At 45.4% G+C, this 14,797-nt stretch overlaps 1 protein-coding gene across 4 annotated transcripts in view; it reads right to left on the reverse strand.

The window, feature by feature from the left end:
- Window positions 1-14,797, reverse strand: part of FAT3 (FAT atypical cadherin 3) — a 603,349-nt gene that overhangs the window by 35,467 nt on the left and 553,085 nt on the right. For all 4 annotated transcript variants that reach the window (XM_036923269.2, XM_036923272.2, XM_036923270.2 and 1 more), the window contains 3 exons: window positions 11,919-12,717; window positions 3,177-3,311; window positions 1,215-1,372 (listed from right to left, as the gene is read on the reverse strand). In XM_036923269.2, the coding sequence (XP_036779164.2) occupies window positions 1,215-1,372; window positions 3,177-3,311; window positions 11,919-12,717 (1,092 nt within the window). The remainder of the gene's footprint in view (window positions 1-1,214; window positions 1,373-3,176; window positions 3,312-11,918; window positions 12,718-14,797) is intronic.

The following is a 14,797-nucleotide window of genomic DNA, read 5'->3' on the forward strand; positions in this document are numbered from 1 at the left end:
GCCACCAAGTTCTGTTGGCAATACCAGAGCCGGTAAGTAAAATATGTGATGGGAGAAGCTAAAGGCACTTAATGTCCTACATACTTTTCTCTCAGCCACCTAATCAACTTGGATGTGATGTATCAAACAATCCAAGGACAGAGGCTGGAAAAGCCCATCATGATCCAAGTTAAGCCTAGTGATAGAACTCTAGAAGAGAAGAAATTGCCAGCCATTTCTACTTGAACGGGCATTTCCTACGGGGCCAACAGTGTTTCTGAAGGCACTTACAGTGGGCTAGCATAGCAACTTGTTGAGAATAGTGTTAGATTAAACATGCCTCTCTCCTTCTTCTCCTTTCTTCTCCCATACCGGAAGGCTTAATCTGGTCTGCAGATGCCAGAATGCGATTTCTGATAAAATGGGTTGTGGTGTCAAGCCTGAAAGTTAGGGAGAACATGGAGATTGGGAGCATGGCGTGAGAGGGACCGAATGTGGGCCCAGGCCTTGCCACTTATTTGCTGTACAAACTTGGTTAAATAACTTAACCTCTTCAAACCTCTGTTCTCTCCTTGATCAAAAAGGATGATCGCATATATTTATCATACTAACTCTACAATAAAAATCAAATGAGGCATGTAAAACTGTTAGCATTATCACTGTTATTTTCATGAAGGCACTAGAAGCTCTGGGCTGAATACAAATGCTAGACTTGCTCTAAGGAAATCTGGCTGCCTCCGGTGGGTTTCTGAGACTGGGGATGATTTACAAATTGGGCTAGTTGGGCCGTGATAGGACATATGGAATCTTGTACACCCCAGGTCTCCAACTTCCTCCCTGAGCAAGAACAGAAGTCACCTTCAGGGTTCAAAAGGAATAGGCCCATGTGGTCAAAGAGGATACAGCCAATCTTTTTTAAAGGACCACCCCTGCCATGGAATTGATTAGGAAATACATTCTAATGAGCTGTTGAGTGATTACAGCTCAAAGGAGGCCGGCTCTTGAACCTACTCTAGAGAGAGATGCCCCAATCGCCAAAGAGCCGATTTTGAAGCTAAACGCACAGAAGGAGGTGGGGTGTTGGCATACTTCCCAGGTCTGCTGCTGTTCCCCTTTGCCCTAAAATTGACTTCTGGTTTTCTGAACTTAAAAGAAAATGATTTCAGTCCCCAATCCCAGAGCCAAAATACTAACATGAGCCCTGACTGCAGGAAAAGATAACCTGTTTTAATTACCTTCAGAATCATGCAGGGATTTGCTCTGGTGTACATTATAATCCCATTGCTTTGCAGGGTCCGCAGACGCAGAGCTAGCTTAATGTCCTCTTCTTTGCTGTTTTCAGAAAGCCGGTATTTGATGTAACTGTTTCCAGCAAAGCTGAGAGAAGTGTGCCCTGAGAAGACCATTACGAGAAGACAGATATGCTTTTTAACATCCCAGAGATGAGCAGGGACATATGAAATCACCCAACGACTACCAAGGAAGTTGACCAAAGCCCATGGGGAGTTAATGAAAGCATTGCGGAGAGACCATTTTTGATTAAAAACTGATTCTCCATTTCAGGCCACACTCTAATGTCAAAGTGAAAAAAAATTAACTAGTTAGAGGCCCCAAAATCTTAGCTGTCTCATGCCAAGGGCACCTTGGTAATTTCTATAACTTGAATTTTCTTAGTGTCAGTTAATTCCCACTTTCTAAAATTAGTACTATTAAAAGATACCCCTTCTTGCCCACCACCATCATTTAGACACTCAAAAACTTGTAATTCCCTGAAACAAAGAAAAGACAAAACCATATCCTAATGCCAAACAGCCAACTTATGTCATTTGCACTAATGTTGAAAAAAGGCAGTTCATGTCTTGGACAGTCACAGCTCTACCTTTGGAACACTGATTTCAAGCTCTCTCTTTCTAGAAGGTTCAGTCCTACCCACATCCCCCAATTCTGAGTTCATCCTCTTTTTTTAGTGCCTCCAACTTTATGTTTTAACAAGCAAAGTAATGGCTGAAAAGCTGTCTTGCTAGGGTGATACGTGGAAAGTGTGGAAATGTAACAAATGGGTGATAACCACGGACAATCAAAAGTTTTCTAGATTGGAAGGAGAAGGGAGATGGACAGAAAGAGACATTGTGAAGAAATTCGGCTCTCTGGTCACCCTACATACCCACCTTCTGTGTGCACAACTGGTGTGTTGGGGTGGAGCAGCATAAGTATCTTTTAAATCTAAGCTTCAGATTACTTGAAAGGCAAGTATGCTGGTGATCCCTTCACTTCACAGGCTGCTCTGTTCTTGAAATCAACTACGAGGGAGCGCGGGCTTCCATGTTTAAGAACACAGCTTCTCTTTGCAAACACTGTATTTCTAGAGCCCAATGCTTAGCAGTTGTCTTGCACATATTAGGCACAATTATTTTTTATTCCCGCCATAATGACTTTGATAATCATCATTCAATAAATCTTTCTTGGATTCCAAAATTGATACCAGAACTGTCTGGTACACCAAAAAGAGGGTTCTATTGGTACCAAAAATGAACAATACTCTTTATAGAGGAAAGAAGTGGTAGAGAATACGTGAATCAAACGAGGTACTGAAACTGAGTGAAGGTCAGAAGAGGAGGATTATTTGGATTGAAATAGCACAAATACTCATTTTTTTTCTTTCTTTAAGAAACAGAGGGGGAACACTTCCCCTGTTGGGAGCATGCAATGCAGTTTGTTATACATTTCCAGTGGGGAGTTGGCTTCCTTTGGGCTCTGGGCTGGTCTTACCTATAGAAGGTCAACTGCACTGGCTTAGCTTTACCTTCCATTCCGCTGACCTCTGTTTTGTGGCTATGGGCTCGTGCAGCCCTCCAGACATCAAAGGCAAGGCCACAGATACTCTGACTTCTCTGTTGAAATGACAGCCTTCTACTGTCTATAATTTCAGCCCTAATATCCATGCAACACAAATGAAAACACACGCTATGGTCTCCCCATTGTATAAGGAGTCCACCATCATTGTGTATTTTCTTAGCACAGACAGCAGCTGTAATACATCCCAAGTACATTTGAGGGTCGCTATGGTGTGTTTTGAAGGAAAATGTTGCATGCAGACAGAAATGTCTTCTGGAAGGGCTGGGGCAGGGTCATTTACTCAAGGGCACGTGCTTCAGGAATAGGGACTTAAACCCTTGTCATTCCACCCCACTCTGCACCTGAGCACTCTCCGAGCTTCCCTGGTGGACACTGGCAGAGAAACGGTCTCCTGCTGGCTTCATAACCGACACACTGCATGTCCCCTGGACACGGCTTCTCCATGCAAGGATCGTTGGACCCTGGGCACAGTCCTCCTGTGACAAAGGGAGACACGCATGATCAGTACACAGGGTATCGCCTTACATTCCAGGATTCACAAAAATGGTTCCAGAACTGGGCTCTACAGGCTCTGAGCTGTGAGACAAAGAGGGTGCCTAGAATCAGGAGTGTCTGAATGGGCTTCACTTGGTGTGGGTGCCCATCCAGCACCCTTGCATTTCAAAAGCTCACTGCCAGACTGAAGTAGGTCAGGTACAAAGAGTGAATGGAGCTCCTCCTTTGAGGCTAAAATATGCTGAGGTTGTGAATGGGCCAACTTCAGCTAAAACCAGATCACATTACATGGGCTCTGAGGTTTCTGCATATTGGTGGCCACTGAAATGTACCACTTGAGCTTTGATTTCTACACCCATCTCAGCCCTGAAAAACTTAGAGGTAAACTTCAGAAGATGTTAACTGTTGTTTTCAGAGGGGTGGGGGGAAGCCTTTTCTGAAGGACAGTGTGAGTCAGTCTAAATTGTGCAAGCAGAACTCACATTATTTCCTAATCCCTTCTGCTCCCTGCTGTTGTACTGATGAGCTATAGGTGTGCCCCGCCGCCTATCAGAAATAGTCCAGTTATCCTTAGCAAAGGAAGGCTTCCTTTCACAGCATAGTTAGAGGTGAGGTCAATCCCTCAGAAAGGAAATCCTGGAAAGCAGATTCACTGAAGAAGGCCGAGTTCAGGACCCAAGGGAGTTATCTCAGAACTATGGCGAGGACAAGTACGGGACCCCGGATGGCAGGGCACTTTCCCAAGGTCATGGACAGTTCAAATGTAATTAGGCCACTTTCAACCTGGCAAGAGTTTGAGCGGTAACAGGACTACAGAAAAGGAGACCCAGGGCTGGGTTAGCAGTGGCCTAAAGGGTCACCTCATCTCTGTGAACCAGGAACATGCCAGACAATCAGCAACCTCTTTCCTTAGAAGATCTTTCCATGCTCTTTCCTCCTCATTAAGCATATTGTCCCATTACACAGTCATTTCTTTGTCTAGGATAAAGCAGACATTTAATGCTAACTGCATATAAACATTTTAAGAACTGCAGTCCTTGGGAGCAATGTGAGTAGGACCAGCAAATTCAGAATTCCTGAACCCCATTTCCCTCTGGTTTAGAGCTCAGCCAGGAAAGGCACTCTTTTAGCACTGATCCTGCTGGCAAAGTCTTAGAAGATGAAAGGATTTGTAACTAAAAATTTGGAATGACCTCTAGAAATGGTGCAAAAAGACCTAAGTGTCCCAAACATATCTTCCTATTTTTGTCCCAAGAAATTCTTATTCTTGCCATGTATTTATCAGTATTTTTGGAACTTCAAACAACTGTTCAGCCACCTTATGATCTGTTTCAAGAGGCTTTTGATGACCAGTTTTTAAGTAACTTTTGGTCCATTCATTCAACAAATAATTTTTAGGTCCATTGAGGTGACAGGCCTGAGCATATAAAGATGAAAGGAAATGATCCCACGTCTCCCCCCTACCCTTCCAGGGAAACTACAGGCAAACACAATAAGGTATAATACAATAAGGTAACTGCTTTGCTAGAGATATGTGAGTGCAATAGTGTACCAGAGTGAAACAGTGTGCGTAATGGTGTAACGTGTGTGCCAGAGAAGGAACAATTGTTTCCTGGGAGAATGTCAGACGTCCTCTCAAAGGGAGAGAGCATTTTAAACTCAGGCTTAAAGCATGAGATCCTCTGAGTAACAAGCAACTGTGTTTCATGGAAAAGAACCTACCACAGCCAGTGGCTTAGCAGCATGCACGTGTTACTGTTTATTCACGGGAAGCTCATGACTCTACCATCTGACTCTGCTGTCTGCATGAGTGGCTTCGTTTCAGTTTCTGATGGCCTGCGCACTTCTCGGTTGCTCCTAACTGTGGTCAAGTTAGTATATGCTCAAAAATGCAAACTGACCCCAGTGCTAATCTCAGCCACGTGGCAGAGTGCATCAGTGAATCACAAAATGCATCCCCTCAAAGGGATGTAACTCTGCATTACCTGGGCATTGCTTTCCAATTAGACACAGAAAGAGTGATTTCTGTATTTAGGAAATGATACTTTCCATTCCATGGGCATGTTTTTTCCATGTCTCTATGTCAGCCAGCCTAATGATAATCCTTTCCATAAATTTCTCTTTCTGAGATACAGCTATATATACTTAATTCATAGTATTTTCTGCTCTGATGCAATGGCTACCTGGCTAAGAAAACTTGCATTATCAAAAATCTAGTTTAAAAGCCACTGTTTCAATGGAGAGAAGATGGCTAGATAATTTCAGGCCCCATGACAGTAAAGTTATTTTCTCCTGTAGGAATTATAGTAACATGTAAAAAAAAAAAAAACACCTTGTAAGTGTATATAAAATAAAAGCTGAACATTGCATTTCAGAATAACACAGCAATTTAATACTTCTCTCTTTTATTTGCATGTTTTGACCTCATCTTTCATCATCAGCCCTGCCTTGGTGGGCTTCTCACTTCTTTAACACCCACGTCTCTTATGTTGGGTTAAAGCCACTTAGACCAGCCACTGGAGTTTAAAGCCACATCTCCATTTCTTATTTCCTTAAGTCATAACCATAGAAGCCATATAATTAAATCCACTAAATTACTGGGTTATGTTAGATCCAATACCCATAATGAAGACTCCATCTGGAGGAAATATAAAATATATATTAATATAAATATTAAAATACATGAATTTCAAAATTAATAATATCAATATGAGATAGGCATAATAATGTATATTGCTAATCATTCTAACAGCCATTGACTTTAATAGGTTATTTTTCTTTCTTTTTCTCCTTAATAGGATTTCTTAAGGCAAAGGGGGACAGTTCTTGGTGAGCCATCTGTCTCTTGATGCTTTAAAAATCCTCCAGGGCCTCTCCTCTTGGAGTCCCAGCCCTGGGCGGGAGAGACCCATAAACAGTCAGGCTCCAGCCGAGGCTGTCTGTTCACTCTGCTCACGTTCTGCTCTCTTGTGGCTCAAGGAAATATGAAGGCAGATTAGCGTCTGGAGGTGAGTATAAATGTAGCGTTCTCCTTAGCTGGGGACAGATGTGAGTGTGTGCACCAAATGCAGTCCGTTCCAAGTAGAGAAAGACTTTCTTTCAGTCACTGAAAACAGTTTTCCAGAATGAAATACGCTTCCTCAGCAATACTGTTGTTCTTTCCTCTCTATCACTCTAAGAGCATAGGCGCTTCCTGAATTACATATTGTCAGAGGGACTCAACCTTTGTGCACCAGCCCTCAGCCATGTCATGTGCCCCTCAACCTCAGATGTGCCCAGGTCTTGGTCCGGGGGACACTCTCCTGATAATAACAACCCTCCTTCCAACCAAAGCTGTGAACTCTAGCAACACAAAATCCAGTATGCTTTGAATGGGTGCTGAGGGGTTAAGTTGTTTTTAGAAATCATGTGTCTGCACCATCCCCTTTTTAGCAAGTATATACACCTACTATTGTTTAGTGTCTTAAAGACCCTCTCTCTGGTGGCAGAAAGTACCTCATCGGCTCACCAGTTAAGAGCCAACCAAGTCAGCTCCCATTGGCTTCTGGGAGGAAGTTTATCTTAGCAACTATCATTAAATAACCCAGATTTAATTAACTTGTGTTGCCATCAATGACAGCTTGGGGGGTGGGGGCTCCAGACCCACATGTTCTGCATCTCCAGGCCTCCATCCATTTGGTGCCAGAGTGAGCATGAAGGGAGAGGGGCCCTGCAGTAGCAAACCAACTGATGCAATCTGTTGTATGTCAGGGCTGGACAGAAAGATCAGATGTTTTTAGCAATTCTTGGAACAGAAAGCAGGCAGAGAAAGCTCTTTCCCCATTCCTGGGTCCCCTCAGGAAGCTGGGGGAGTATAACAGGAAAGGATGCTGCCGATAAATAGCAGACTTGGCTGTGGGCCTTAGGCATGCCACTTATTTACTGTGTGGCTCTGAACAAGTCACTTGACTTCTCTGGGTCTTGATTTCCTTTTCTGAAAAATGAAGACAAGGATTCTTCACAGAGTTATGATCATTAAATGGGCTAATACGTGTGAAAGTAACTTGTACAGAACAAAACTTAACAGCAAAAACTAATTACTACAAGGTCTCCAAATGGGAGACATGAGCTTGACTCAGAAACATGGCAGAAACCTGAACTCAAGTGCCATCTTTTTCTTGTTGCCTTGTCCTTTTTGGGTCAAAATCATGATTTGTAAATTGATAGATGATATGAAATATCTTATACCATGTATAAGATAAGGCCAGGAGCTTTGTGTTAATCAGCGTCCCAGGCCACGTGCTGCCCCTTCACCACCTTGCCTCGGGTGGAAGTGTTCTTTCTGTATAGCCTCTCTGCCAGAGACATGTGCATGCAGTGTGGCTATTCTTGAAGAGGTTTTCCACCTTCTGGAGCTTTGCTCAGGTGGACATGTAGGTCACTTTCCATGGAGCTGATGGCATGCAATTCACTTGAGCAGAAGCTTCAGAGCTTCGGAAACTGTAGGGAGGGGAAAGGTGATCTTCTTGAGGTTGTAGAAGGGTCTTGCTTCCATACTGATGACTCCTCTCCTCATCTCCCCAGCATCCCCACAGCCCCCTGGATTAAGTCCATGCCGTTAGCTAATTCATCAGAATGTAGCTGTGGTTATTATTGCGGCCACTTTGAGCTGACTCCACCTCTTGGTACTGCAAATCCCGTAATGAATGGTACACATACTACCTCCTGAATTCACACACTTAACCAAGATGCCACATTTTGGCAAAGGTCATGGAAGTCAATAACCATCCCTCTTAATTACTGGCCTGCATGCATGAAGTTTTAAAACATATTCTCTTAAGGTCTCCTGGCTTTGAAGTGGTTTCCTGTGGTTCTGCCAAAAGCACAGAGTCACCTGCAGTGGGGTTTGCTGGGCTCAGCCATATTTTCTATTGATTTTGCTAAAGGCTGAGCACAGTTTCATTCAAGGTACCCTCTCTGGGGCAGTTGGGCATGAGTGGAATATATACAGGAATATCCACATGCTGAGAAGCTGGTGCCACCTCCAAACCTCTCCTGGCACTTTGGGGCTTGCATACTGGAGATGAGAGATTTGCAGAGACACAGCTGTTAGGAGTGAAAAATGGAAACTTCCCAGTTTGAAGGGGGAACCTGGTTAAGATTCAGAGACAACACTGGAGGTTATCTGAAACCACTGGGATGGTTGGCTTAAACCCCAGCCCAAGTGTAAACCCAATCTCCTATTTTTCTCTTTGTAAAAAACTCAAGGCTAAGTTTGAAGTGTCACCCTACTTCACAGAAGCCATCACCATTTTATTTATCGTGCTTATGAGAAATGCATTACCATGGCTGCCTATCACACACAGGCTCTGTTTACCTGTCCTACAGTCCTGCCTCCCTCCCTACCACCCAGTCCTACTGAGCATCTTGTTGTTCACATTCCAACAGGATAGGAAGCACGTCAGCCTCACTTCCTACAGTATCTCCAGCACCCTGCCCTGGCCTTGGAGTCAATGAGCAATGCAAGGGTGCCCCAAGCCTCAGGGCCTTTCTCCTCACTGCTGGCTCTGCTTACAGTGCATTTCACACCTGGTGATGATGCAATGGGACCAGCTTCATTGCTTCCAGTGCCTTTGCTGGACTACTCCAAGGAGGCCTGAGGACTCCCTCCATTATGCCCCAACTATACCACCTACAACTCTTTGTAGATCCTATTTGTTTATAGCCAGGGAGCAAAGGAACGTCTGCTCTTTTTCTAAGAAAAGAGGATTCAAGGAGTCATAACAACTATCTTTTGCTCTCTGTAGGGCAGATCGTCTGGGAGAAATCAGCCTGGATACTGTGTGGCTCTAAAGGACAGAACTGGGTGAGTTCTGATGCAGTGCAAGGGAAAAGATCATCTCAGGTCCGTCTTGTGAGGTTGTGAGCACCTGGCACTGGTGTGCAAACCTTGGCTGAATTACTGTTCCAGGAATACAGCAAACAGGTGACTTTCAAATTCCTTCCAAACTAGTGCAGTGGTAGTAGGTTACAGTGGCTAAAATGGCCAGGTGTGAATCCTGGCTCAGCCATCTGCTTCGCTTGGTGACTTTGAGCAAGTCAAGTGACCTCTCCAAGTGTTAGTTTCCCTAACTTTTGAGGTCTGAGATACCCTCGGAGATGGTATTGGGTGGCTGGTAATCAGTCTGTTGGGAAAAAAAGGCGTTAGTTGAGTCATCTTACATAGCACATAGCACTGAGATTATGGCTCACAAAAATGAAGACGACTTTCTGCCCTTAAGGTGTATAAAGCAATAGGAGCCCAAGGAGCCTTTACGGAGTCAGCAGGCCACTCTCACGGCTGCATGGCCCTGGGCAAGGCACGGAGCTGCCCCATGTACAAAATGAAGATTATCCTGCCTCACCTGCTGAAGACAGGATAGGGCCAGATGAACTCTGCAGGTCCTTTGACCATTCAAACCCAGTTTCCATATTACGGCTTAATTATAAGAGTGACTTGAAAGTAAGAAGCTACGTGGTGGGCCTGAATCTGCACAAAGCCTGGTTGAGGAAATACTTTTCAAACCTTATGCATTGCCTCGGGGGCCAACTGACAAAACCTTCCAGCATTCTGGGTTTACTTGGAGAAGGACCCACAGGGGCTAGAGAACAGGTGTCCTTGCAAAGACACCACCTTGAAACTCACTGGTTTCATGCAAAATGTGGAGTAAGCTCCCCTCTCTCCAACAAAAATCACCCTCAAATTCCTCTTCTAAAGAAATTCTGCCACATTTGTTTTCCTCTGGCTATTCTTGATGAACTCCTACTCATCCCTCAAGACCCAGCATGTAGTGGGGTCTCTGGTTTACAAATGTCACAGAAGGCTTTTCTCTGGCCACAGCATCGACTCTGTCCTTTCTACGACCTAGCATTTATTATAACAGCATTACTGCAAACAGGTACTTGCAAGCTGACCTCACCACAGCCAGCTCCTAAGGGCAGGGGCTATATTTCCAATCTTCAGTATCTTGGAGATTGCTGGTGCCACAGATTTTTGCTGGAATAAATTGAGTTCTCAGAGCACAGAACTAATTAGCTGGTTTAGTTTCTCCTGCAGGGTCTGCCCTGTCCTGTCGTGAACCTCCTGTCACGAACTTCTTTTGAACCCTGCTGTGAATCGCTGCATGAAGGCCCTAGCACAGTTTTGGTGTATAAATCAGCTTGCCTACAAAGGGAAACTAGGTAAAGTCGGGACAGCTGGCATTCATAAATCCTGCATGTTGGTAGCATTTTCCAGAAATGCATCTCACCTAGTATGTATGCTTTGAGTTACTTTGGAGCTAATTTATATATCCAAAAGGTCAGACATCCCTGTATCTACCTGATGAAAACACCAGCAGAATTCACTGAGTACTGCAGAGTGAGTGGCTGGCACTCTCCCAGGCTGCTTGGAGGCTGTCCAAGTGTGGAGGGGGTTGGGATCTCTGGGCCTTCCTCTGATGAGCTTATTTTTCAAATTGCAACCAAGAACTTTCTACAAGGGATGAGGCCAGAGGCTCTGTCTGTCCCCAGTTAATGAAAGGAATGTTCAACAAATGGCCTCTCTTCTGGCCACAATCCTCTGGGCCAAGTTCGTGCTGGCTAGAAAAACTCTGGGTGCAATTTTCTTAGAAGAGGGCATTGAATTTATGTCCCCCCATGTCAGAGAGAGGAAAAGAGGGAGAGAGCCATGCTTTTTGCTGACCACTCTGGGCACATGGCTCTGTGTAGCTATGGCTTCTGACCAGGGAAGGTCAAGGTTCAGTGACTCCAGTTACATCAACAGGCAGGAACCACTCCATCTCTGCCACTTCAAGGGCTGAACCCACCTCTAGTCTGTGCTCCTGTACATCTGGCCCGTTTTTCACTGAAGCAAATCTAACTGCTCTTACTCCCTACAACAACTCACTAACTTGTTTCCTGGCCTCTGGCCTGGCCCCATCTAATCCATTCCCCTCTGCAGCCAGCATGCCCTTTGTGACAGATCCGACCCCATCCCTTCTTCACTTCAAATCAGCCAATGGTTCCCACTGCCTCGGGGTAATTTCTAGAATTTTCATCTTAGCTGACAGCCCTTGTGTGATCACTGGGCCTGCTCACATGCAGTGTCACTCCTTTGCTCTTTCCAGCTTCAGAAATCTCTTTCAATCCTCCCAGTGTAGGCTTCTTTCTTGCCCTTAAGCCTTCCTCCTACAAGCTGCCCCTCTACCCAGAAGGTTCTCCCTTCCCTACCTGTCTTCACACTCCTAATTCCTACTTATGTTTTCTGTCAACCTAGAGATACATCCTGCAGGAAACCTTCCCTCTGATCGGGGCCTCCCACAGGACTTTGTATTTCCCCTAACAGTACTTAACATGGGCCCTGCTGATCTGTGTGTATATCTGGGCTGCTTGGTAAGCTCTAAGTTTTACGGGAGTAGGGGCTGAGCTTGCCTGTTGACCCCTGTAGCTGGGAGCAATGACTGGGCACACAGTAGGTGGTCAGTGACTACTTTGTTGAATGAGTGAATGCAGCAAAGCATGCTTATGGGAACAGAAGCCCAGGGTACTCACACCTCTGGAGGTGGGAAGGAACTCTAAACTGCACTCACCGTTACATGTGCAGCGCACGTTCCTGTAGAAACGCGGGCACACAAAGCTGATGCGAGCCGTGCTGTAGGTCATGAGTGCGTGGGAATCCAGCGACAAGCCCTGCTCACAGTGCTGCTCCTGACAGTCCAGCCCTGAGCAGTTCTTCTCCAGGATGGCAGAGATGCGCATGACGTTCTCCAGGTGTCTCCTGGCATTGGACAGCTTCTGGATCAGGTAGGCTGGCTTGTAGAACTCACTGCTGTGCATCTCCACAGCAAACAGCATGTCCAACTGGTTGGTGCCCGTGACAGGCTGGATGCTGATGATGTGCAGGTTGTCCTGCTTCTGGGTGAGGACGGCAGCCCGCAGGGTGCGCCGGAACCCATGCATGTGCAGCCCCACGAAGTCCTCGGGGGACACGTTCTCAAAGCGGATGGTGACTGTGTTCTGCAGCATCTCGTGCACCAGCTGCTCTACGTGCACAACCACATCAATGGGCACCTGGAAGCGGCCGTCACTCACAGACACATTCAGGATGTACTTGCCACTGTCCAGGCCTCCCAGGGCGATGATTTTCCCATCGTGACTGTTGACTTTAAACAAGCTCTTCTGCTCTGATTTCAGGGCAAACGTGAGCACATCATACATGTCTTGATCTGTGGCATGGATCTTCCCAATGACCCCACCAGGAAAGTCATCCTCCATGGTAACAATGAAAATTTCCAGGGGAATGGCTGTGGGCTTGTGGATACTTTCCTCGATGACCCTCACACGAATGTAGGAGTGAGAAACCTGCTGAGGTTTGCCTGAGTCTTTTGCCTACAACAGCCAAGTTGGGGAAAGGCAAGAACTAAGAAAAAATCTTAATATTTAAAAAAAAAAGAACAAAACTCAGATAGAAGACATCTGTTCCTTTAATCACATTTGCTTCTTCCTCTATCCCCTGCCATTATTCTGCAAAATGCTGAAGATGTGCATTTAAGTTAGAAGAGTGATTTATCATCTCCAGTCCCCATGTATACACTCTGTTATGGACAATAAAATGTGTCAACACAATAAAGCCTTTGGGGGTGAATAGGGAAGGCGGATAGAGGGTGCTAGGAGATCCAACGTACCCACAGCAGGCTGGCCTGGCTTTAATTTTGGACAGAAGCCACAGGGGACCCTCAGAAAGTAACATGTCCACTTGGAAGAGAAATCTTTGTTCTTTTCAGACCCCTTCCTTTTGACTGGACCGGAGAGCAACTTTCAACACATTTAAGAAATAACATTCTTTAACTGGGAATTACGTGATATTAAGATTTAGAGTAAAAAATGGTACACCAAAGGGAAAAACAGGTAGTCTAGGAAAAACCTTTCTGTTTTCCTTATTTATATAAGAATTGACAGAGCCACCATTGACAACAGATTTTTACTCAGTACCTGCCATGCACAATATTGTAGGGCTTCAGAAAAGGGCAGACTCCCATGGGCTGGGTCCCCCGGGGCAGGTGTTTGAAGATGTGGGGCTACACTGCAGGCCAGGTGGGATCTGGACAGATGTGTCCTTGGAAGGCAGGTAAAAGCAGGGGCTCAGGCCTCACACAGCCCTGATTTCCAGTCCTGGCTCTGCCACTCACTATATGTCTGGCCATGAATAAATTACTTAACTTCTCTGAGCTTCCAGTTTGTATCTTTAATAATGAGTAAAACAGTGGTTTTACCTCACAGGATTCTTATATTGTGAGGATTGAGAGCCGAGGTGGTTGCAAAGTGCTTAACAGAGGCCTGATCCACAGAAGTACTATGTGAAAGTTAATGTGAGTGCTGGCTACTTCTATGATTACCGTCACCACATGCTTTATTTGATGGACAGGCGAGGTTGAATTTGAAGTCAAACCATGGAATATTTCAAAGGAAGGTAAGAGTTTGGACTCTATAGGCCAGAGGTTGCCTGTTCAAATGTCAAAGGCCAGAAAGATGAGGGGAAGGCATAAAGCCACTGAATGTAAGGTGACAGACGAGTGGGCCTGTGGCCTGAAAAAGACTGAAGAGACGAGTCTGCTCAAGAAGAAATTAGGCAGACCTAAATCCAAATCTGAAAGAGTCTGGGGCCGGAATTCAGCCTGCAGGCCTCAAGTTTTCAAGCACTGGGGAGCCACAAATGGTTTTACCTTAGGGCAGGGCTTTTAGCTTAGCTTATACCTTTTCCGTAAAAGGCTAGATAAGAAATAGTTTAGGCTTTGGGGGTTATATGATGTCTATAAACTACTCACCAGTGGTTTCAGCATGGAAGCTGCCACAGGGCATATGTATCTGTATGGGGAAGGCTGTGTTCCAATTAAGCTTTATTCATAAACACAGGCTGAGGGCAGGATGTGGTCCAGGGACGGTAGTTTGCTGACCTCTATTTTAGGGGACTGACATAATCAACGGGGATGATTAATCTGGAAGGGGTAAGGGAGGCGGCAGAAAAGAGTAACGCTGAAGCCAGACGAGTTACCTGGGAGGCTCGTGTAACATGAGTACAGGGAGATAGAGGATCGGGCAAGGCCAAAGGATGCGTAACTGCCCCGACAGGGTCCCGGTGAAGGCAGAAACTCAGCGCTCGGTGGTAGTTTAATGTAAGGGACTAGGAGGGGAAAGCTCTCTCTGGTGTTTCCAAAGTCTGCAATGTGAAGTCTGTTCTCTCACAGGTGAAGCCTCGGGCATGCAAAGCACCGTCCTGGCTTCTGTGAGCGAGCACTGGAAACCCCTCCTTGCCCTGGTAGGAGATTCCCCTGTACTGTGGTGTAAAACCACTTGCATGACACAAGGGGGAGTAGGTGAACGGAAGCATCTGTCGACATGCTCTGGGCCAAAAGTCATTTAGTTTGTGAGATTTCATGGAGCAGGGCAAGCCATAACTTACCAAAAGATA

Source organism: Manis pentadactyla, chromosome 9 (assembly GCF_030020395.1).
Source record: "Manis pentadactyla isolate mManPen7 chromosome 9, mManPen7.hap1, whole genome shotgun sequence".
Lineage (NCBI taxonomy): Eukaryota > Metazoa > Chordata > Mammalia > Pholidota > Manidae > Manis > Manis pentadactyla.